Source organism: Aspergillus japonicus (assembly GCF_003184785.1).
Source record: "Aspergillus japonicus CBS 114.51 unplaced genomic scaffold BO86scaffold_30, whole genome shotgun sequence".
In the NCBI taxonomy this organism is placed as follows: domain Eukaryota; kingdom Fungi; phylum Ascomycota; class Eurotiomycetes; order Eurotiales; family Aspergillaceae; genus Aspergillus; species Aspergillus japonicus.
The window spans coordinates 1-21,853 of NW_020291667.1; the positions used below are offsets into that span (position 1 = coordinate 1).

General features: G+C 53.3%; 7 protein-coding genes and 4 non-coding genes across 11 annotated transcripts; 8 read left to right on the plus strand and 3 right to left on the minus strand.

The window, feature by feature from the left end:
• Nucleotides 1–598: 598 nt before the first annotated feature.
• Nucleotides 599–1,129, plus strand: BO86DRAFT_117296 (uncharacterized protein). The gene has a single exon (XM_025665971.1). The coding sequence runs from the start codon at nt 721–723 to the stop codon at nt 988–990; it is 270 nt and encodes an 89-aa protein (XP_025526791.1). The 5' UTR covers nt 599–720; the 3' UTR covers nt 991–1,129.
• On the plus strand, nt 1,130–2,452 carry BO86DRAFT_117297 (bZIP transcription factor). Its single transcript, XM_025665972.1, has 2 exons — nt 1,130–1,574; nt 1,650–2,452. The coding sequence occupies exons 1-2, from the start codon at nt 1,268–1,270 to the stop codon at nt 2,225–2,227; spliced, it is 885 nt and encodes a 294-aa protein (XP_025526792.1). The 5' UTR covers nt 1,130–1,267; the 3' UTR covers nt 2,228–2,452.
• An 829-nt stretch (nt 2,453–3,281) lies between these two features.
• Nucleotides 3,282–3,678, plus strand: BO86DRAFT_117310 (uncharacterized protein). Its single transcript, XM_025665973.1, has one exon. The coding sequence runs from the start codon at nt 3,389–3,391 to the stop codon at nt 3,605–3,607; it is 219 nt and encodes a 72-aa protein (XP_025526793.1). The 5' UTR covers nt 3,282–3,388; the 3' UTR covers nt 3,608–3,678.
• A 37-nt stretch (nt 3,679–3,715) lies between these two features.
• Nucleotides 3,716–5,550, minus strand: BO86DRAFT_389861 (acyl-CoA dehydrogenase). Its single transcript, XM_025672241.1, has 3 exons — nt 5,281–5,550; nt 4,353–5,204; nt 3,716–4,205 (listed from the first exon to the last, which is right to left on the minus strand). The coding sequence occupies exons 1-3, from the start codon at nt 5,379–5,381 to the stop codon at nt 3,839–3,841; spliced, it is 1,320 nt and encodes a 439-aa protein (XP_025526794.1). The 5' UTR covers nt 5,382–5,550; the 3' UTR covers nt 3,716–3,838.
• A 232-nt stretch (nt 5,551–5,782) lies between these two features.
• Nucleotides 5,783–7,065, minus strand: BO86DRAFT_117313 (Ser/Thr protein phosphatase superfamily). The gene has a single exon (XM_025665974.1). It carries the CDS (start codon nt 6,765–6,767, stop codon nt 5,946–5,948), a length of 822 nt encoding a protein of 273 aa, XP_025526795.1. The 5' UTR covers nt 6,768–7,065; the 3' UTR covers nt 5,783–5,945.
• Nucleotides 7,066–7,406: 341 nt separating this feature from the next.
• Nucleotides 7,407–9,292, plus strand: BO86DRAFT_117343 (senescence-associated domain-containing protein). The gene is made up of 2 exons (XM_025665975.1): nt 7,407–8,189; nt 8,259–9,292. Exons 1-2 carry the CDS (start codon nt 7,556–7,558, stop codon nt 9,128–9,130), a joined length of 1,506 nt encoding a protein of 501 aa, XP_025526796.1. The 5' UTR covers nt 7,407–7,555; the 3' UTR covers nt 9,131–9,292.
• Nucleotides 9,293–10,127: 835 nt separating this feature from the next.
• Nucleotides 10,128–10,209, plus strand: BO86DRAFT_t160. The gene has a single exon. It is a non-coding gene; the product is annotated as a tRNA-Ser (tRNA).
• Nucleotides 10,210–11,146: 937 nt separating this feature from the next.
• BO86DRAFT_t161 lies at nt 11,147–11,238 on the plus strand. The gene has a single exon. It is a non-coding gene; the product is annotated as a tRNA-Ser (tRNA).
• Nucleotides 11,239–11,645: 407 nt separating this feature from the next.
• BO86DRAFT_t162 lies at nt 11,646–11,727 on the plus strand. The gene has a single exon. It is a non-coding gene; the product is annotated as a tRNA-Ser (tRNA).
• Nucleotides 11,728–15,998: 4,271 nt separating this feature from the next.
• On the plus strand, nt 15,999–19,792 carry BO86DRAFT_117532 (putative serine/threonine protein kinase (Kin4)). Its single transcript, XM_025665976.1, has 3 exons — nt 15,999–17,695; nt 17,772–18,066; nt 18,121–19,792. The coding sequence occupies exons 1-3, from the start codon at nt 16,394–16,396 to the stop codon at nt 19,743–19,745; spliced, it is 3,222 nt and encodes a 1,073-aa protein (XP_025526797.1). The 5' UTR covers nt 15,999–16,393; the 3' UTR covers nt 19,746–19,792.
• Nucleotides 19,793–21,738: 1,946 nt separating this feature from the next.
• BO86DRAFT_t165 lies at nt 21,739–21,852 on the minus strand. Its single transcript has one exon. It is a non-coding gene; the product is annotated as a tRNA-Leu (tRNA).
• Between the last annotated feature and the right edge of the window lies 1 nt (nt 21,853).

Below are 21,853 nucleotides of genomic sequence, written 5' to 3' on the forward strand. Positions count from 1 at the left end.
CCCCCCCCCCCCCCCCCCCCCTTTCAATTGCCACTTTTTGTTCTTCGGTCAGCTTCCAACCTGTAGGAGACCAAGTTGCCAAGAAGTTCTCGAAAGCCAATTCAAGCCCGTGAGTGTCTTCTTCTGGCGAAGCCATGACATACTGAGGTTTCCTTTCGCTCCCGCTTAGAGGGCCGTATCCGCCGCTCAATCGGGGTTGCCATGTGGCCCGGATAGACTAAGATCCACCGATTGGCTGACCTCTACCTATGGGAGGGACAATGCTCTCTGGATCTCTGGTTGCTTTTATTCTGACAATGCTGTTTTCAGTCGGTGCTGCAAGGACAAATGACACCCTGCCAGATCTGCCTTCATTTGGCATGTTACGACGCAGCAGTGTCCAGCAGTGTCGGGCACCTGACGAAGGAGAGGGGCGACTCAGTCCGTCGCATCAGCCATTCCGTCACACACCCCGACTAGGCTGTCTAAACCTCTAGTCTGCCTAGTCACCTCTTACCCCCCTCCCCAAGAGCCTTGGAGTATGCTTGTAGGTTAGTAGATTGGTGAGAGAGAGGGGGAGGGGACTAGGCGGAAGTCGGCAAAGCACACATAGCGCAGCGCCGGAACAACCCCATCGTAATAGCGTGCTGACTACTTACTACTGACCTACTATACAGGGATTTTAGTGACAAAGCCTTGCTCATTGGCCCTGTTAGAGGCTAGAGACGAAGACCACTGGTAATGACCAGTAATGTTGGGAAAAAATCCACGGAGGACAGCCGACGGGGGAAAAGCCCTTCTCTCCTCTTAGTCCTGAATTTTTCCCTCGTTTTGCTATGTACACGATCTACTAAGGTTCCCCCCGGAGGGGGGGCTTTACCTTTGCAGTTTACGTGCCTAAACCTGCGCGAATCTGACGGCCTTCCGAAATGGGGCTTCACAGCCCGAGCCAAAATGGGTCCATTTCCTAACCATAATTCTCAACAACGATTACTAACTTATCTTAACTAACCGCCAGTCTTGTTTTTGTTTAAAATCTGGTGGCTCCTTCTTGTCCCGCTGGAAACATAACATATATATAGCTAGTTTAGTGCGACCCACGCATTCGGAACAGCTATAGTCGCATCTTGAGAGAACTGCTTCTCTCTACTTCTCTGTCTTCCTCCGGGGCCAACCAGCACAAAACTCGGGGCTTATCGCACCCCCATCTACATATATCCCTGTCCCATATGACCGTCGCTTCTTTGATCATTGAGACTATCAAGCTGGCTACGAGTCGGTTGGCAGAATGAGCCCTGCCCCGGAACCTCCGCAGACGAAGAAACGCGAATCGCGTGCTGGAGCACGAAAAGTGACGTCGCTCTCTGCCGAGCAACTAGAAAGGAAGCGTGCCAATGACCGTGAGGCTCAAAGAACCATTCGTCAGCGGACAAAGGAGCATATCGAGCGTCTAGAGCATCAGGTGGCGGAGCTGAAAATCAAAGGCGACCGGTTCGACGAGATAGTCCGACGAAATACCGCCATGGAGATGGAGATTCGTTCCTTAAGACACCAATTAGCCTTGGCCACAGGCAGGCAGGGTCATCCGAGCCTGGGTGAGTGACATAGTGTATTCCTCCCTATAGGCCATCATGCCCCAATTGCTGATCACCATGTTTACTGCTTGTCAGATGGCTCATACAGCACTCCCTCCGGGTCCATGCTACCTTCACCTCATCTCCCGGACTCCTTGAGCTTGAATCCAGCTTCCAGGGCAGCTTCCGTGCTGTCCACATCAAGTCGAACATCCATTGCTCCCGAGTGGCAACCATACGGTTCAGCTCGGACATCTTCCGTAGGCGACCCCTCGGACACAAGCTACGGGGCTAGGCTCGAGCCATATGTCTATGAAAGTCACATCCAAGCGCCCAACCCGCTACCGGTCGCTTCAGCCCATATTGGTTACAATCCTTCCCTCTGTGCACAACCGACCCAGCCTCCTGATTCGGGTTATCCGCCTTATCCGCAGGGCTACCACCCCGAGGCTATCCGTGGTCTCGGGCAGGAGAGCTCACACCACGCCCAACCCCAAATACCCTGTGTTCCCGGCCAACGATCGATGTCGGTGCCGACTTGTTCTTCGGAAAGAGACTCGTCGGGGTATCCTGTTGTCCAGGCACCACAGCAATATCACGAGCATACCATTCCGTCCCATTCGACACAGCCGAGGAACGAGTATAGCTATGACTGGAGCCATCATCAATCTTGACTCTTGAGGAATCAGAAGAGGCTCAGAGGCTACAGAACCCAGCATAATACGATCCGTGGCAAGCGATGAAACGCACCCGTTCCGCTTGTCCAACGGCAAAGGGCGCGGAGAATGCACATTGACTTGGATAAGAGGTCGGTCCGAATTAGGATTTGACTGCTCGGTCTCCGGGATCTTGCAGCAGCCGTGATGTTATCCGGACTCCAGAGCGCCCCCTCCCCCCAACGCTCTTTCGGACTAAGGTGCCCGGGAGGTTTGGCTCGTTAGGCAGCCTAACCCAACGTTTCGGCACAGCATCCCCGACCTTTTCGATGCAGGAGATACGCCACGAGCTTGGCACATTTTTCACCGGCATGATCGGGACGATGTGCACACATTGGGGACCAAGAAAAAAAAAAGGATGTTTGAACCAGTCCGCGGAGTCAGAAAGATAAGCGAAAGTCAACGTTATGCAAGGCTGCAAGGATTCGTTTATTCGAGAAGCGAGGGTGAATCAAACCTTGAACCCACATGCTATTACCAAATTTCCGGAACGTGAATGGCGCGAATGGAGCCAACCACGGTACTGGGCCGGAGCCCGGCTCGGGGAGGAGCCGGTTGCAAACCCACGTTACCCGGGTTGCAGGTGCACCATCCGAGTCATTATCATCACCACCTTGAGGCTCTGCACACAAGTCACCAGCTCCCCAGGAACAAGCAACAAGATTGCCTGCTTTGACACAAAGGACCACCAGAAGTGCCGGGGCTGGCGGGACTCCAAATCAAAGTGAAAGTGCTTGATCGAGATTCTGAACCGTGCAGAATTCAAAATCTCTTCCCCGTCGGAATCAATTCCATTATCTATCTTCCAGGACCTTTCCCATTTTGTGCTACATTATTGGATAAAGAATTTCACGGCTGGACTATCGGCTCCAGCCGATGCCCCCTCCCCCTCCCACGATGATCAATTTCCCTTTTGTATGCATTTATGTAGCCCGCTTTTCGATCGGATTAGACGAGCATTATTGGGGGACCTGTTCTGGCATTTTCTTCGCTTGTTAGATTAGAGGATTACGGGGGGGGGGGGGGCGCGTTCTTCACAGTGGCCCAATTGCCCACTTGTCAAAATACTCATACATGCATCCGCAATTACGGTAGGTAGTAGATCGGTTTTGATTTCCGATGGGATGGGGGGAAGGGAGGGGGGTGGTTCCTTTCCTGTTTTCCCAAGCTAGACTAAGCCTCGAAGAAGAATCGACCCCGAGACTTGGAGTTGGAACCTTTGAAGAGCTCCAACAAAGAAACGGGGCCCGCTTTCCCAACCCGCGACCAGGAACAGAGAGCGAGCACAAAAAAAAAAAAAGAAAAAAGAAAAAAGAAAAGGATTTTGGAAAAGACTAGGCAGTCTAGCAGAAGGCCCTTTTCGGCGGAAGTGGAGTTTATTACGATCACGCCATTTTCAATCTAGTGAGTCTCTAGGACTCTAGAGTTCCAGTGTGGTACAGTGCGTAGTACGTAGTAGTTATCTAGTTCGAATATGTTCATTACTTGAGCGGTTAGCACTGGCACTACTGAGTGCGGCCAATGCTCAATTGTCAAACATCCTCATACAAGGTTGAATACTCTGCACTCTTAGCGAGTGTACTGCTTCTGCAGCAGCTTGGCGATGGTCTGCAGCTGGATGTTGCTCGTGCCCTCGTAGATGGCCCCGATCTTGCTGTCGCGGAACATCTTCTCGGCGATGCCCTCGCGCACGAAGCCCATCCCGCCCATCCACTCGACCGCGGAGCTGGACACGCGCCCGGCGACCTGCGAGGCGTACAGCTTGGCCATGGCGGCGTCCTGGACGAAATCCTGGCCGGCCTCCTTCTTCCGCGCCGCGTTGTAGACCAGCGCGCGGGCGGCGGCGATCTCGGTATACGCCTGCGCCAGCTGGTGCTGCATGCCCTGGAAATTGCCGATCAACTGGCCGAACTGGCGGCGGTCGTTCCAGACGTACCTGTGTCGGACATGGTCAACGGATTGATCCCTGCAGAATGCTTGGTGCCGGAGGTAGAATCAAAGATACGGTGGAGAATGGAGAATTCGAGCGATGGAACGATGGTTCTGGAAGGGGGGGGGGAGGGAAGGCGGGGAATCCTCTTACTGAGCAGCATTTTCCCACGCGCCCAGCGCCAGGCCGGTCATTTGCGCCGCAATCCCAATGCGGCCCTCATTCAACACGCTGATCGCGTACTTGTATCCCTGACCCTCCTCGCCCAAGAGGTTGCTCTTCGGGATGACGACATCATCGAAATTGAGCACACAGGTACTGCTGGCGCGGATGCCGAGTTTCTTCTCCTTCTTGGCGATCGAGAAGCCCGGGGTGTCCTTCTCGACGATGAAGGCGGTGATGCCCTTGTACCCCTGGCTGGGGTCGAGGTTGGCGAAGACGATGAAGATGCCGGACTCCATGGCGTTGGTGATCCACATCTTGGAGCCGTTGAGCCGGTAGCCGTCGGGGGTCTTCTCAGCCTTGGTCTGCAGGGCGAAGGCGTCGGACCCGGAGGCCGGCTCCGAGAGGCAGAAGGAGCCCACGGTGCCGGTGGCCAGCCGGGGCAGCCAGGTGCGGCGGGCCTGGGCGTCGCCGTACTTCAGGATCGCGGTGTTGACCAGAGTGTTGTGCACGTCGACCAGCACGCTGACGCTGGGGTCGACCCGCGCCAGCTCCTCGATCGCCACGATCGCCGCCGTGAAGTTCATCCCCGCCCCGCCGTACTCCTCCGGCACCTCGACGCTCATCAGCCCTTGCTCGAACAGCTGCTCCACCACCGCCGCGTCCATCGTCTCCGCCTCGTCCATCGCCCGCACCTTCGGGCTGATCTGCTCCTGTGCGAACTTGGCCACGCTCTCCGCCATCAGCGACTCCGTCTCCGACAGGAACGTGATCGGCGTCGGCGTCAGCCCGGACAGGTCGACGTCCCGCCGGCGGGACGTGGTGGAGAATGCTTGGGTACTGCTGCGCGGGTTTGATGTTGCGGTTAGTTTCTGGGATTCGATATCGGTCGGTGGACACCTCGCGTAGAACCTCATACCTAGGAAGAACTCGGGTCCGCAACGGCGGTCTGGTCGCGACAAGGCGGGCGGACGCAGCGGTGCGGGACAAAGGCCGCAATACGCGGGAGAGGCTCGTCATTGTGATTGTGGGAGGGAGTGCGGGATGTTCGGGTATATGTTTAGCTGGCTAATGATGAGACCAAACAGAATCCAGCAGGAGGATGAATATGGCGGGAGGGGGTTTCTTTGAGGTGCGCGTCGAGGCAATGGCGAGGAGAATTGGAAATGGGGAACGGAGAACGGGGAACGGGGAAAGGGAAGCCAGCGTTCAAGGTTCTGGGGAAATGGCCCGGGGAGAGAGACAACCCAAAAGCTAATCACGAGGCCGAGGTATTTCGAGCCTCGGCTAAACGCGGCGTTCCCATGGGTCTCATGGGTCCCATGGATTGGTGCAATCCACCTGCAGATCATCCGTCCGAGACAAAGGCATTCATTCATTCTTCAATCATTCCATACATCCCCCGCACATTATGAGGCAGCATCATCTTGCATCTTGCAGCGTTACCACAGGAGGGGAAATGCTATGCTCTATTGTCGCTATGAATATACTATACTAATCTATATATCAAACAAAAAAAAAACAGGAACAAATTTCAACTCAAACACAAAATGACTTTCAAGCTCGTCAACGTCGAACACCCATTCAAACGCAAAACACCTTGCCGGGATCGAATTTGATGGACTGCGCAAAGTAGTACCCCCTCTGGTTCGCCACGATCCGCTTCCCGGACCGATCGTCCTTGAAGTCGCAGTTGTAGTGCGTATGGCCGAACGCCCACAGGCGCACCTGCGGTCGCTCCCAGCACGGCTCCCCGATGAGGTCCGTCGCGAACGCCGACGTGATCGGGCTGTCGGCGTAGCGCGGATCCACGGCCGCCGCCGCGACGGTCGGGCTGTGGTGGCTGAAGATGACGATGCGATGGTGCGGATCGTCCCGGGCGATGTCGGTGACCTGGTCGTTGAGCCAGGCCCGCTCGGCCTCGTGGGCCGCGCGGTGCTGCTCGACCGTCCAGTCCTGGATGTAGTGGAAGTCGTTCAGGGCGTGGCTGACGGTCTCCTCCTGCGTCTCGCTCACGCGCGAGTGGAATGTACAGCCCAGGACCGTCACCTGGGGCGTGAGGCGGTACCGCGTGCGGTCGAGGAGGACGAACTCTCCCAGCCGCGGCGACGACGTCGTCGTCGCCGCCGCCCTTTGACGCCGGTTGTCGATCTCCTCGGAGAACTGCTGCAGGCGTTCGCGCGTGGCCGGCCAGCTGGCATCGAAGGGCTCGTGGTTGCCCAGGACGAGGAAGACGATCTTGAACCGCTGAAGCTGGGCTTCGAGGAATTGCAGGTAGCCGTCGTCTTTGACGTTGCCGATGTCACCCAGCAGGGCGAGGTAGGGCGCGGTCGGGGTGATCTCAAAGAGGTCGTATGCTCGCGGGTTTTCGAGGTGTAGGTCGGAAAGAATCTGGAACTGTGCCATGCTTGCGGGGGAGAAGGGGAGCGCTGGCTCAGTGCGATTCGATTCGATGTCCAGATCGCTTGTAGGATGGGCTAGTAGTAGCTCAACGACTTACAATAGTACAGTCGGAGGCCAGTGCTTAAGCGCCCGGGGATGCTAAAAAAAAAAGGTCCCTGGAGCCGCTGGTCGGTTTCAGCTACCACGGATGGTGATTTCAGGCGATTCGAAGGATTGATTGGAAGGACTCGAACAATTTGCCTCTTGGGACGCTCTTCTGCTGGGATCGTTGGGGTGGTGGTGAAGTCCACGGTACACGTATTATTGTACACTTACGTTGGGCCTGTGTAGGTCAGTTGTTGCCCTTTCCCAGCCACTCACAGCTCGCCTTATCAATCGGTGGCGGTGCAGGGGGTGATGGAAGTGTGGCGCAGCAGGCGTCAGGAGGCGTCAGGGTGCTTATGTCATTCCAGGGTCTGACGTTCATTCCCACTGCTGTCCCACACCCCTCCATGACGGACTTGGCCAGCCATGAGGCACGGGGGCGCTGTGTCTAGCTATTTATGGCCTGTCTCCCAGGTGGCAGGTTTCTATCAATTCTTCCCTTCTCTACCTACTTAAGAACTACTCCTCTAGTTCAATCCTCATTGCTTATCTCGCCTTCATTGCAACCGTGTTTGTTCTATTATCGGCTCCCCTCCCCCCGCATTACCGACCCGTTGTCCCCACCTGACGTCGACAGCCCTCGCGGTTCTTTTTTTTTATCCTGATTCCCTCGTCACAACCGGCCCAGAGTCAACGGAGTCGCAGCCATGGCTTCCACCATGCATGACCCAAGACTTCTGTACAGTATTGACCACATTCGCGCCTTTCACATCCAGAACGGCGAGGAGTCGGAGCTCACTCCGTCGGGGCCGCAAACACTTTCTTTGTTGATGGTCCCGACCAAGACCGCTATCCCCGGAAGCTCGTTCCCCGTGTCCTCCCAGGATGCACTCACAGAGGAAGACTTCTATCTTCATCTGAATTTGCCACCGGAGCTGGATTTGGCTCTCCCTGCAACCACCCAGATTTTCCATCAGCCGCCGAACAGCTACCTAATCCCCCGTTGGGATCTGGGTCCCGATGCAGGAGCCTTTATTCGCATCCAGTTTCCCTCGATCGGACATGGACCTGGCAGAGTGACACAGGAGGATATCGACACCTTTGAGACGATCCTCGCTCAATGCACTGCATTCCTCGACCGCGCACCTCCAGCCGGGGACCATGCTCCTTACAACCCCTCGACGTATGCACCCGGTGAGGGATATGTCTCTTCTGCCGCTTCTTCTGGGGGTGATGCGCATGGTAGAATTGTTCTGGTTGATGAGGAGGATGGCAGTGTGGTGGGTGAGATGGAGGGCTATGACGTCGTGGAAAGACTGGACGTCAAACCTGGCTCGAAGAGTAAGTGATTCTATACTGCACGGCTGATCTCCATTGTTCGTGGTCGCAGAATGATTCTAACCTCACTAGGGCCCGTGGAGATTGAGCTTCCTTCCGAAGGCGAGGGCAACAAGGTCAATGTCAGCAACGTGTCCGAGGAGTATCTACGTATGGCACGTCACCCGGCTTACCAGAAGTCGACCATCGTCCAGACTTCCGCGAAGGCCTCACGTTTGATTGTCACCGGGTCTACATATCTCGCCAACGCACTTACGAGTGGTGCCGACACCTTCACCAGGAAGACAAAGCCAAACCCGAAGCCGATGACCTTCTCCGAGACCACTCACTCGCGCATCCGCAAGGTTGGCACCTTTTCTGAGGGCGCCGCCGATCTCTCGGCCAAAACTGTTGGCCAGGTTGGGAGATATGCCCAGAATATTGGGGCATCGCTGGCCCGCCGGAACAACACGGAGCGACAAAGGGGTATCGACAAGTATGGCAACGAGTATAAGCCCGGGATACTGAATAAGTCCTTGATCGCGTTCTCGACTCTGGCGGACGGCATTGAGCAGGGTGCCCGGCACGTCTTGACCTCTAGCTCAAACGCGGCCACCACTATGGTTGGACACCGGTACGGCGATCAGGCCGGGGCTGTGGCATCCAACTTGACCGGCGGGGTTAAGAACGTTGGGCTGGTGTACATCGATGCCTCGGGTGTCAGCCGCAAGGCTTTCCTGAAGTCTGTCGCCCGGGGCATGGTTGTTGGGCGCATGCGTGACGGCAAGCAGGTGGTTGTTGGTACCGGCGATGGCGGTGAACTCCCTGCTGAGGCGAGTGGCAGTCAGGCACAAGCCTCCTACGGAGGGAGAGCGCCGTCGCCTACTCCGACCCCGCCACCTGCGTACAGTGCCGCGGGGAACGCATCCTGTGGGAGGGCTTCAAAGTCTGGGGCGAAGGGGTGATGTGGTCGTCGATTCGGTCCCTGTTTATTCATGTTGTAATGCGGTGATGATCTTATGATTTGAGATTTTCGGATGCCTTGGGGGCAATTCTAATGCGGTTTCTATGCTCACGCTGTTGGTATCGTTGTGGTCTTATAGTTGTCGTGGTCTGATGTCACGGTCTTCTTCATCCTTTCGTTGTAACCTCTATCGGCTTTTGGTCATGCCTACTGTGCTCGGTCATCTACGGGCCGGGCAGGCGGCACGCTCTTCCAGTAATGCCAGCGGCCGCCCGTTCTCATACCGGTAAGGTGACGTCCGTTTCTTGGGTATCTCGTGGTAGACTAGGGTCGTTTGGAGTAAACCTCTGATATCGGGGTCAGGGTGGGGTCGACTTTCACATGCTCCAGACACCCAGGTGCATGTGATGATGACTGACTTGACCAGGTTCCTACCTTTACCTGCAATGCCTTGTGACAGTTTAAGGGAGTTAGATGGATGGGAGGGCACGGTGTGGTGCTTTGACCTTTGGGTTTGGTTCTTATTCTATGACAACTGCTGTGTAGGATTCTAGATGCGGTGAGAGGGGTGTGTTGCCACTGTCGTGCTGTGGTTGCAGGGGTGACGCTGGGCGGTGCGGTCGGATTGTGTCGGTGTAGTCGGGTCATAGCTTTCACGTTTGTATATTAGTGACTCGATTCATTCCAGTGCCTGTGCTGTTGTCGGTGTCTGGTCCGTCCAGCAAAAATGTACGTATGCGCAGGCCACACGGGCAGCCCACCATATATACATGATGGGACCGAAATCAGCGCCTTAGGTGTCCAGACGCCTGAACAGACGGCACACCCAGGATACTTCTGAATGAAGCTCTATACAGCCGCACACAATATTCTACAGTATACCACTAACGATATCGCGACGTACACATATGAGAAAATACCCTGTGATGCTTCAGGTTACTCTAACAGTGATTGTTTAGAAACAGGATGGCATCTTGTCATCATTTCACCATGAACAAGACAATATGGCCGAGCGGTCTAAGGCGATAGACTAGAAATCTATTCTCTTCGGAGGCGTCGGTTCAAATCCGACTGTTGTCGTTTTTTTGCTTCTCGACTCATCATCCCCTGGCCTAATGGATCACGTATAGAGTCGACATGGCCAGGCTTCATGCTAGCTGTGCACATTGCTGTCACGGCAGAGTATACTGGTAGACGCAGTCCAGCAGGCGGGAGTAATAAAAAGGCTGCATGCCGCAGGAATTATCCGGGGTAATACAAAGCCGGACAATATTCTTATTAACGCAAATAATAATCCTTGCATTATTAACTTTGGGGGAGGGGTTACAGAAGAATAGGTTAATGCAGACAAAGCCGAGTCTTAAAAGGGCGACCTTTAAGCGTTATCTAGAATTATCAATCTCCTCGTGGAAACCGATAATACTACAGGTCTTGCAGTTTAAGAATTAGATCTTATTTGTCGTCTTTAAATAAGCCTTCATTTTTCAAAGAGCTCGGGAATACAGTAGTCAAACCAATCGACTTATGTTCAATCTTAGTTCGGATCTGATCTGTTATACTTAGTGTTTATGGCATGGTTTATAGAGCTAGTAGGGTAGAGTATTTCCCTTATACTATGCTGTTTAAAACTGCAAATTGGAAATGTCACTCTATACATTCTGCCCCCGACCTTAAGCTTAGACTGTGTTTTTTGTAAGGTGGATATAAAAGCCTTGATCAGGCCCCCCCCGCAGATGTTCAGAATTTCTTTTTAGGTATTTTACACCAGCGCAACAATCAGGGGTGGAGTGTGGTAGGTGGATGTAATCTGATTCCTGCATTGCAGCACGACCTACGGTGGCCAGAATTAGTAAAACATAGAAAATTGAGGATGAATTGGCATGTAATAGACTTCTTGAGCCTTTGTTTAGCAAGGTGATAAGTATTTTTGTATTCCAGAGTAGCATGGCTAAAAATCTGATATATTGAGCTTGCGAGGTGGGTATATAACTAAGCAACAGCACTATTATTCATCAAAGGCAGTATGGCCGAGTGGTTAAGGCGATAGACTTGAATCATCATTGAAATCTATTCTCTTCGGAGGCGTCGGTTCAAATCCGGCTGCTGTCGTTTCTTTTTTTGCCCGCTCACTTCCGCACTAGCGCCTTCAGGGTGGGTCCCATTGTCTCTGGTCGTCAGTGAGTCCTGCCTTCCTTGCGTTGCGGCTTGTCCCTCCCTGTCTTTCCAGAAGACACAAGACAATTAACCATCTGCTCTTCCAGGATTGCGTCGGTAGTGCATCTATTCACATAATCACACCTATCCTCCTTTCTTTTCATTAGCATTGCGAATAAGTCTTCCTTCGATAACCTGCAGGTAGATTCAGGTGCATAGCAAGAACATTAAAGAACATAATAGTGACGTAGTAACGGGCACCACCCCTCGTCCATTGGTTACTCTAAAAGGCTATGCCTATTTTCTCTCACTAGAGACTCCCATGCAGCATAGTTCCTGCTATGCTCCCTCTGTAGCATCAAGACAGTATGGCCGAGCGGTCTAAGGCGATAGACTAGAAATCTATTCTCTTCGGAGGCGTCGGTTCAAATCCGACTGCTGTCGTTTTTTGTTTTTTGTTCTTTGTTTCTGCATCTTGTAAAAGCGGACCGATATCATCACAGCATCCATCGGTATAAGCACAGCTGCACTGTACCCTAATCAATGCAGCCGATGGCATGCGCTTCATTTGCCGTGAGCGGCCAATGGCTAGGTGCCCAAAGTCCCTTAGCGGATATCGCCGGTGCGCTGAACCCATTCCCATTTTATGGCATATTCTCCGAGCCTTACACTAGTAGTGTCAGACGGTGGTAGAGCGTTCCAATTGTCTATTCGTACTCGCACGCTGAACAACTCCGGCGCTCAGCGGCATTAATTTGCGAGGTTCGCTCCCTACTTAGCCAGCTCCAATCCATAAGCAGTTCCCTGATCCCCCCGCATGAGAGGGCCCTGCGACAAGGTATCCTGGATGGTTGCTTGGCCCATTGCTTTACACTAGTTGGGGGTATCCCTGCCCGAGTCGGGGGCAGTTCTATTTTCATGAGAAGAGTATGGTTCTGTACGAGGTTTGCCCCCCCCTCCCCCCCCCCCCCCCCCCCCCCTGGTTATTGCTGTTGTTATTGCTGTTGGCCTGGACGCAAGCGCGCGCTACTATAAGGATTTGCGCCCGCCGGGGTCTGGTTGTCAGCCCTTCATGCACCTTAATAATGATGTTGGAGCCAAGCGGAGTGACTTGACGATGCGTATTTGCGCCAGAAAGGGTCGGTATTTACTAGTGTAGTTATGGCTATTGCATATGGTTTCTGGGCTTGATGGACAATTGCATTGAATGGAAGCATAAGGTTCTCGCGAGATGACGACGCTAGGTGCAGTGTGGACGGAGAATATTCACAATGGAACATGTCGTATCTACAGAGCGGTTGCAGGAAGGAGGGGTGTGAGGGATGATATGACACTGGTGATCGATCTCAAAGTGATCGGTAGCAAAAGGGAGCGAGAGGGAAAGCGAAGAAAGCCCTCAGACAAGGGTCCTTCGGTTACCGTGGGTTTGCACTCAAATAAGCTCCCGCATGTGAGCAATAATTGATGAGCTGAACCTTTGGGACAGAACCGAGGGAAGGGGTCAACCGTGGGTGGTCGTGAAGTGGTGGGCAAAGGGAGTGAGGTAACAAGGTTAGATACCAGGCACAGTACCATCGACATCCATCTGACGGTCTCCCTCGTAATGTACTCCGTACTGTACCTAGTCTAATTAGCCCCAGCCTCCTACTTTAATTGACTATGAGTAGTGTAGTACGGAGTACTAACTCAGCGACTTAACATGACAAGGTGACCAGCTCCATGGACTAAGGCAGGTACGGGCAACTGGTACCTGAGGTATCCAGCCTCTGGTGCCACCGTAATCTTCCGACCCAGCCAATGACGGCCGGGGCACTGGCGATTACTGCCCAGTTGGTTCCTGAGATGACGATCGACTACTATTCTATTTCCATCCGCCGCCCCCTCGATGAAACAGTGGTTTGATTTGTCCCTCTCTTCCATCTCTCCCCCCTGATGGTGATTTTTCGAGTCTTTTACCTTAGCTTAACTGATCGCTTGCCTGCTGTCCGCGTCCACCGCGGTCTGGCTGGCTGGGCCATTCAGGTCTTCATATTTCTCCCTTTACTTTTCGGGCGAGACGGTGTACAATACTGTACATACCTACTATGAGCTGTCAACCACATATTCCGTGCCTTAAACCTACACCGATCCTTCTTCAAAGTTGGCTGGCTGTCACTTGCTGTCTTCTTCAAAGCTTCTGATATTGATCAAATGATCTACTCCATGGATCGGAGAGATACCCCAAAAGAGAAACAACAACAATAATAACATCCCAGACCTCACTGGAGCCTTATTTCACCGACCAAGGCAAGGGACAGCACCGCACACGTTCAGGCCCTTGTTTTAGAGCTCCAGTCCCGGTTCCATCGGCCTCATGATTATTTCATTGCATTGCGGTGTCCACCTCGATTTTGAGAATCACTCACTCGGAGTCACTCCCGTGCTGCCTGCCAGTTTCAGGTGTCTCCTCTTGCAACCATGCAATGACCATTCTTGACCCACGCCGTCCTCAGTAGCTTCCTGAGCTACTTCCCTCCTCATCTGTACTGGCTCGTATTCAACCCCGATTGACTCTTTTTGACCAGCAGCTTGCTCCCTCCTCGATGATGACTTCGGAGCTGAACTTTGTTCGATTCTCGACTATCGATTGGGCTGTGCTCGTCATCGGCTGGACCGTTACTACCCTACCCTTACTCGTATCAGAGAACATGAGCCCCTCGGTGGATGGCTCGCTAACAGCTGGTTAAGTGCGTCCAGTACTCCGTAATCTGTAAGCTATGCTCGCATTTAAATGAGGCAGCGAGATCCGACCCGTTGACCCGCTTTTTGGCCTTCCCCAGCCAACTCACCAGTCAACCAATCTAAACTGGTCTGGGTAAGGTACAGAAGTTGTGCAAGCCTGGATGTAATTTAGTAGGGTGGAAATGCTGAGAGATGCTGATGATGCTGATGCTGATGCCGAGGGTGGATGATAGATGTTAAGTATCTATCCATTGTAATTGAGATTGTACTATCGTCATATTATTCTTATTGTTATTATTGTGTTGATGATGATGATGATGATGATGATGATGATGATGATGATGATGATGATGATGATGATGATGATGATGATAATAATAAGGAGGGTTTTACTCTTATACTTGTAGCATTCAGTTGAATGCCACCACCAACAATATTATCATCATCATTTGCTCCCCTCTCTCCCTTCCTCTCCCCTCTCCTGCTCTCGGTGTCTGTTCCTTTCTTCTATTCCCTTGTATGTTATTGTTTTGCCAACTCACTATCAGCCCCCCCTTTCTCTCTCTCAAGGAGGGATTGACACATTTTGACCGACTCTTTTCTCCCCCCTCGCACCGTCCCCTTCTTCTGCTTCGCATAGCTCTTTCTCTTTTTTTCTTCTTTTGTTCTCGCCTTTATCTGTTCTCCGATCATCCGGAGGGAGGCCGAACAAGCACCTCTCCACCATCAACTAAGTAAAGCGACTAGACTATTATCCGTTGGGGTGAAGGAGACAGAGAGAGGGAGAAAGAGAGAGCGAGTGAGTGACTAGTCTAGTAGTTTAGTTCAGTCTAATACCCAAAACTACTACTACCTACCTAGTACCTACACACACCCCTCTTTCGATTACCGCCCGCCCGCCCTCTCTCTCTTGCTGTTGCTGCCACTAGCTGATTGCTGCTGCACTGTCCATTCATCTTCCCCAACTGCCTCATCCTTCCTATTCCTATTCCTATTCCTATTCCTATTCCTCCCTCCCTCCTCTCACTCTCTTTCTTCCTCTCCTCCCCCCCACCCCTCTTCCTTTCTTCCCTCTCTTCCCCCCCTCGGTCGATCATGCCCTCCGACGCGGTCAACACTCTGTCTTGTCAATTCTACCAGAAGTGTTGAATCGGTGCAGCTGCCAAAATCCGGATTACGCTCCTCCCTTCTCCGTTGGCCAGGAAGTCCCAGGTTGCGAATCGCGTTTCCCGAGGCTTGCATCCCCTTCCCGCCCGCGTTTGTCGCTCCGAAGCTCTCTCTTCGAGCCCGCCGACTGGCACTACCCCAACTGGGTAGTAGTCGATATACCTGCCAGACAGACAAGCACAGGGTCAAAGGTCAATTCTGCGGTGCAGATTATTCACTTTCACCTTGCTGTTTCTCCGAGCGTCACTTGCACTTTTCGGCAAATCCACTGAAATTAAAAAGGGCAAAACAAAAAGCAAAAGAGAATTGAAAAAAAATTATCCTCGACACGAACAACAGGCGCCTCCCGTCCCTTTGACAACGCGGTTATTGATTGTCCTTTATTTTCTTTTCTTTTCTCTTTTTTTTTTTGCTTATTTCTGTTTCTGTTGCCTGCCATCTACATTGCCCTTTCCTAACAAAAAAGTATCGTTGGTTGTTATCGACCTGGTGTCTTGCCTATACCAACAACCTTGAACCATTGCGAAATTTCTCTATTGGGGGTCGTTGCTCTTCACGTTGTTAGTCAGTGACTTCTTCTCTCATTTTGTCCACCCACTCAATCCACCCACTCCCCCCCCCCTTCCCCTTCTCGGTGGTGGTTCCGATGGGCCCCCAAACCCAAGAAACTAACCTGAGACAACAGCTTAGCTACCCGACCGGAAACTCATTCAGCCCCGGAAACTTCGGTCACATTCCCATACCACCTTAGATTAGGAAAAACTCACCACCTCTCCCCCTCCAAAAGAAGAAGTCCACAAAAGCCCACCCCCCTTCCCCTATAGGGCTTTAAAGTGCCTGATTGCAGGTCGCATCACTGCATTTGTCCCCAGAAAGAGCGCAGACGCGACCTGGTTAGCTGGATTGGTCAGTCCATTTCTGCCAGAAGAGGCTGTCTCGGACCGTGAACACAGCAGGACTCAGCTCTGCTGTGCCTTTCAGAAACGAAGGTATGTGGATTACAAATCGCGCCCCTCAGTGCACATCCATTCCAATCAGCCCACCATCCCTCCTCTTCTGCCACATGACCGTGCAGCCATGCTGCAGCGACTTCCTCCACCTCCGCGATCAAGGGTCGGCTGCACTTGCAGCAATTGAGCGCCTGCGCAGCGCCTATCGTTGACTTCGGCGCTAAAGTGCTCAGCAGCCAACTTCATTTTCGGTCCCGACAGCTTCTTCGGCTATGAACGACCCCGAATCGCAGTCCCTGCCGCACACCACCCATGCATCCTCCGCCGTGACCCCTACCGCGTACCCGTCCGACTTGGACGCCAATCGCAACCCCATCTATCCTGACCTGCTAGGCGCTCCCCCGATCCCACCGCCGAGGACTTCGTCCACCCAACGAAGTCACCACGGCTCGAGCTCGAAAGCGACGACCTCCTCCGGCGAAAGAGCGTCAAGTTCGCGTCATGGAAAGAATAGAGTGGAGGATCGGAGTGCGATGCAGTCGGACAGGGAGGCCGAGGACTTGTCGGGGATGATAAGCGCCCGCGGTCAGCCTGTGTTATCATCCGCGGCTGATGCACACTCGGACGAATTGACCGACCCGTTCCCCGACCAAGCAACATTAGCCAAGGAGTCCAGTACAGTGCTCAATCAATTGCTGGTGAGCGACCCGGCCGTGGATATCGAGCGCGAACAGGTACGGCAGGGAGGCGCGTCGATATCGCCATCGACCGAGGATGCGCCTACGTCCGGTCTGGCTCTGGTGGGAAGCGATGGGGTGGATGATGGAGGTCGCGGTGGACTGCGCAGTCGCCACGACTACAACGAGAACGCGGCAAAGCGCAAGGAGACGACATTTGGGCAGTACATTCTGGGTCAGACTCTGGGAGAGGGTGAGTTTGGAAAAGTCAAATTGGGCTGGAAGAGAGACGGAACTATCCAGGTTGCGATCAAGCTCATCCGGAGGGAATCTCTGGGGTCAAACCCCAGTCGGTTGCCCAAGATTTATCGCGAGATCTCGATCCTGCGCGATCTTTCCCACCCGAATATCGTCCGGCTCCACGAGATGGTCGAGACGGATCGCCATATCGGTATTATCATGGAGTATGCTTCCGGAGGCGAGCTATTCGACCACATCTTGAACAACCGATACCTCAAGGATAATGCAGCCCGGCGCCTCTTCGCGCAATTGGTCTCCGGCGTCGGCTATTTGCACAAAAAAGGAATTGTACACCGTGATTTGAAGCTGGAGAATCTTTTGCTCGACCGCAATCGAAACATCATCATCACCGACTTCGGGTTTGCCAACACTTTTGATCCTGTCGACGAGCTTGGTGAGGAGATCGAGTACAACCTGACCAACAAAGATTTTGTGAAGAGGATGCGCTTGGACAAGCCAAACGCAAAAGGTCTTCGACGAGGTGATCTGATGCAGACTAGCTGTGGCAGTCCTTGCTACGCGGCTCCGGAGCTGGTAGTCAGTGACTCGCTTTATACTGGGCGCAAGGTCGACGTTTGGAGCTGCGGTGTGATCTTGGTGAGTAGTCTTGTCCGCCTTTCGTGCAACTCGCACATCTGCCTCATGTCTGCCATACTGACTTGGCCGTATATAGTATGCCATGCTGGCCGGCTACCTACCGTTCGACGACGACCCGGCGAATCCGGACGGTGACAACATCAACTTGCTTTACAAATACATAGTTACAACTCCTTTGACGTTCCCTGAATATGTGACCCCCCACGCACGCGATCTGCTGAGGAGGATTTTGGTTCCTGACCCGCGGAAACGAGCCGACCTTTTTGAGGTTGCCCGCCACAGCTGGCTAAGCGAGTACTCACATGTTGTGTCACACATCACCAGCAGCACAACCAAGGTCGCCGACATCGCCACCACTACGGTGCCTTCAGGTAAGACATTGTGCTCCCAAACCACGGGCGCAGCCAACTGATTTCTCTTCGCAGCCGAGCCCCACAAGGAAGTCCCGTTACTGGCACGGAGTGCATCCGTCAGAGAGCCACCCAAAGCATACCAAAATACAGCCCCGCCTGTGGGAGGATTGATTCATCACGCCGGAGACGTCTCGCAGGAGCAGGCCACCGAAAAGGCGAAGAGTTCCCGAGACACCAAGCGGCGAACTGTCCAGGTCGAATACGTTGCCCCCCAGTCTCAAACGGTAAGGGGCGAACAGTTCACTGGTACGGAGCACGCACCCTCGGGGCCTTCTGGAGCATTCGAACCTTCAGCACGGAGAGCGAGATCAGGGAGCCGAGGTGGACCTGTCGATATACCGGCAAGCACATCGCATCAAAATATGGCTGGGGAATCTAGCGCACGGATTGGAGACTACAAGGCGGCCGCTGGTTCGGCGCCGGCCCCGGTATCTGGGCACCTACCTCGCTCGACATCAGATACTGCAGCGCTTACGGGGCCGATGCCGACATCGGCCACTCATGCTACGCGCCCCACGACTGGCGGGTCAATGGCCTCGTTCAACGCGGGCCGTTTGCCATCAAGGGGATCGTATGGGCAGCCTGTGGCACCAACTGTGGCAGCGACCAATGCCCAGGGCCGGCTGGCACAGCCAAAAAGCCGGCAGTTCAGTATTTCTGCTCCCATGCCACATGATAGTTCACAGCAGTCGATTGGCCAACCCAGCACGCAGCACCTTCCGCCCAAATTCAATACGACACCCCGGCAAGAGCCGCCTAAGGGTCACAAGAGATCGAACACCGTGTCCAGCATTGGCGAGAGGCTCTTTGGTCGCTCTGGATCCATCTTTGGCGGCCGCGGAGGGCAAGCCAGTGGCTCGCGCCAGCGCAATGGCAAGCGTTATCCTCCCACTAGCATGAAGGAGCCGTACGGAGGAGACGACACGCGGATGTCGATGGACTCGCGACGCTCGATGCAATATGGCTATAATCGCAAGGCGAGCGAAACCGGTGCTGAAAACCGGCCCCGGAGGTTTTCGCTCCTTCCGCCATCCTTCTCGTTGAAAGGCTTCTCCTCCAGCCGATCACAAACTCCGGACGAAGAATCGCAAACGGATCGTTCCACTGAGAATCGTCTAGAGCAGCCCCCGTCTACTGGCGCAATTCGATCACGTGCGCGTGCTACCAGTTACGGAACGCAGGATGCGATCGCCATGGCGACGGATGGTGCACCAGGGGACGAGATCCTCACTCAGGATGAACCTATTAATTATCAGGCCCGGATTGACCAGCAGTTTGCGATCTTGCACTCCAACCAATCTGGCCTATACCAGCCCACTTCGTACAGTGCAGCATCGGCGGAGCAGGTCTACCCGAATGAAAATGATCACTATTACCGAAACCAAAGCGCCAACCACTCAACGCCTAACTACTACGATGATTCCACGGGGACCTTCGATAAAGGATCTCAACCGTCAATGCAGGCGGGTCGACCTGGGCGGGGTCCGGGCGTCTTGCCTAAGAACCATCGCAAGTTTGCAGACGCGTATGAGTACGAGCGCGACTTGGCCCACCGCCCCGGTAGCTCTGGCGCAGCCCGAAAAGTGATGGACTTCTTCCGTCGCCGAGCCAAGTCCCGGGCCGGTGATGACCGGTAGAGTCGAAGTCTACATTATTCTAATTGTCTAAAGATTTAATTCTCAACCTTTCTGATCGACTGACGCATCAGACGATCTTCTATTAATCGCCAATCAGTCGCCAAAGTTGGTCACCGTGGTAGAAGAACTAAGAACGACGGGCAATTCGAGCTTTCGGGCTTGCTTCTTGCGATGCAGGGATTGAACGTTATGAACTAGTCCAGGAGGCCCCCAAAAAGGCGTTGTGACATCCACGCCCACACCCAAGGATCTCACCAAAGCTGGCCGAACCGACGGATCGAGACGTGTCTCGGTCAAATGCGTTCTATCTTGGAGAGAAGGCTCGAGTGCGACTAGGCTCTTGGATTCCAGCATTGACCCAGCAAGAGCGGTTATTTGGATACCCCGTGATACCCACGCAGCATTCGTCTCTTCTGTTGCTTGCAGCCATCGGTTTTTCTACATATTGTACCAGCCCCGTTTGTTCCCGCATACATATTGTTTTATTTCCCTTTTGGTAGTTTCCTTTGTGCCCATTATCCCCTTATTTCCTTTGTTCAAATTCTTTGTTTCTCTTTCCCTGTTACTATAGTCCTGTTTGTAAATTGATCCTTTTCACCGTTCAGCCCTTTCTGATCTGTTTATTCGATTCTCCGTGGCGGTGTGGCTCTGTTGGTGTACTCCGGCCCGTTCTCCATACCTATTTACATTTCCAGACCCTTATTTGGAAATAATTTAATATCGCCTCTTACCTTCTACCGTTCCTCGGAGATTGACTCTGTTGTGCTCTGAACCATGTTTGCTCTTCGACTTGGTTATCAGTCTGTCGAACTCTGGCCGGTGCACATTAGCGACGTTCTGTTGATTGCCATTCGGATGATTCTACTGTGTGTGTATATTTTCGATGGGTCCACCGTGCATGCCTGCATTTATGGGTGAGTGGGTGACTGTATGCCTGAGTTGAATGTACCCACCATCCAGCCCACGTCGTCTCCCCCCACCAAGAAATAAACATTTGAATACCATCAGCTACTGTTGCTGCTGCTTGGAGATCAGTTCAGATCGGCATAGCAGCCCTACGTGTCGTGCAGTACGTTGGGGTAGCTGTGGCTGTAGAATGGCCTTGGGTTCCTCTTTCCTTCCATGAGCTGTCAAGTTTTGTGGATAGCAGGGACTGGTGGATGTCATGTCGAGTCATGCCATGTTTTAGGATAAGGTAACCAGCCTCGCCAAAGTATATGCGCATTCAGCCTCGATGGGCTGCCGATGGCTTCCTATTCTGCTCCCGGCCTTCTTCGTCACTGGAATGGAATAGAAAATGTGGTCAAAAGTTCTGGTTCCTGGCGTGCCTGTGGCTGTCTGCGCCAACGCTTTGCATGGTGGGGATATGGTGCACCTCTGGCGTAGTAGGGTGGAAGCCTGGGAATGAACATAGTACGTACGTATGTAGAGAGGGCCTACCTACCTACCTACGCAAACAGTATCTATTGTGCTGTTGTGTCGAGTAGGGTGGTTTGCGGTTTAGAGGTTCATTGGATCTTTGTGGACGGAGGTGACTGGGTTCGGCCAGGTTCGGGGTGGTGGTCTACTGTAGGTATGACTTGCTGGTGTTGGTGTTGATCTTGATCTTGATGTTGATAGGTGGTTACTACGTGCGGACGAGTAAGCTTACTTCCTGCAGGTGCTGGGTTCCAATTTACGACTGCAGTGTTGGATGATGATCTGCTATTGGGGCTGTGTGTTGGTTGGTTGGTTGGTTGGTTGGTTGATTGGTTGGTAGAGGTACCTACCTATGGCTCAGCTGAGCTGAAAACACTGTACTGCGTGTGCATGGGGCGGTGCAAGGAGGAAGATGGCTGATGTATTGAGATCATTGAGATTCAGGAGATGGTTGGAGCATGGGATATCATCCGTACTGTACTGTACGCCACAGCCCTTGGGCGATTGATTGGCGGGGCGGGTGACGAGTATTTGCTTGGCGAGGATGTATGTGAACGATGAGCAAAAAAGGTTATGACAAGAGTGGGATTCGAACCCACGCCATCAAACGATGATCAGGAAGCTTTGGAGAAGCTGGGTGTTAAGGTAACCTTAACCTGACGCCTTAGACCAACTCGGCCATCTTGCCT

Coding starts and splice junctions, on each gene's coding strand:
- BO86DRAFT_117296 (XM_025665971.1), top strand. CDS start 721: ATGACCAGTAATGTTGGGAAAAAATCCACGGAGGACAGCCGACGGGGG.
- BO86DRAFT_117297 (XM_025665972.1), top strand. CDS start 1,268: ATGAGCCCTGCCCCGGAACCTCCGCAGACGAAGAAACGCGAATCGCGT. Junction 1,575..1,649: donor GCAGGGTCATCCGAGCCTGG/GTGAGTGACATA, acceptor ACTGCTTGTCAG/ATGGCTCATACAGCACTCCC.
- BO86DRAFT_117343 (XM_025665975.1), top strand. CDS start 7,556: ATGGCTTCCACCATGCATGACCCAAGACTTCTGTACAGTATTGACCAC. Junction 8,190..8,258: donor CGTCAAACCTGGCTCGAAGA/GTAAGTGATTCT, acceptor TAACCTCACTAG/GGCCCGTGGAGATTGAGCTT.
- BO86DRAFT_117532 (XM_025665976.1), top strand. CDS start 16,394: ATGAACGACCCCGAATCGCAGTCCCTGCCGCACACCACCCATGCATCC. Junction 17,696..17,771: donor GGAGCTGCGGTGTGATCTTG/GTGAGTAGTCTT, acceptor GGCCGTATATAG/TATGCCATGCTGGCCGGCTA. Junction 18,067..18,120: donor CACCACTACGGTGCCTTCAG/GTAAGACATTGT, acceptor TTCTCTTCGCAG/CCGAGCCCCACAAGGAAGTC.
- BO86DRAFT_117310 (XM_025665973.1), top strand. CDS start 3,389: ATGGGATGGGGGGAAGGGAGGGGGGTGGTTCCTTTCCTGTTTTCCCAA.
- BO86DRAFT_389861 (XM_025672241.1), bottom strand. CDS start 5,381: ATGACGAGCCTCTCCCGCGTATTGCGGCCTTTGTCCCGCACCGCTGCG. Junction 5,205..5,280: donor CGGACCCGAGTTCTTCCTAG/GTATGAGGTTCT, acceptor AAACCCGCGCAG/CAGTACCCAAGCATTCTCCA. Junction 4,206..4,352: donor GCGTGGGAAAATGCTGCTCA/GTAAGAGGATTC, acceptor TGTCCGACACAG/GTACGTCTGGAACGACCGCC.
- BO86DRAFT_117313 (XM_025665974.1), bottom strand. CDS start 6,767: ATGGCACAGTTCCAGATTCTTTCCGACCTACACCTCGAAAACCCGCGA.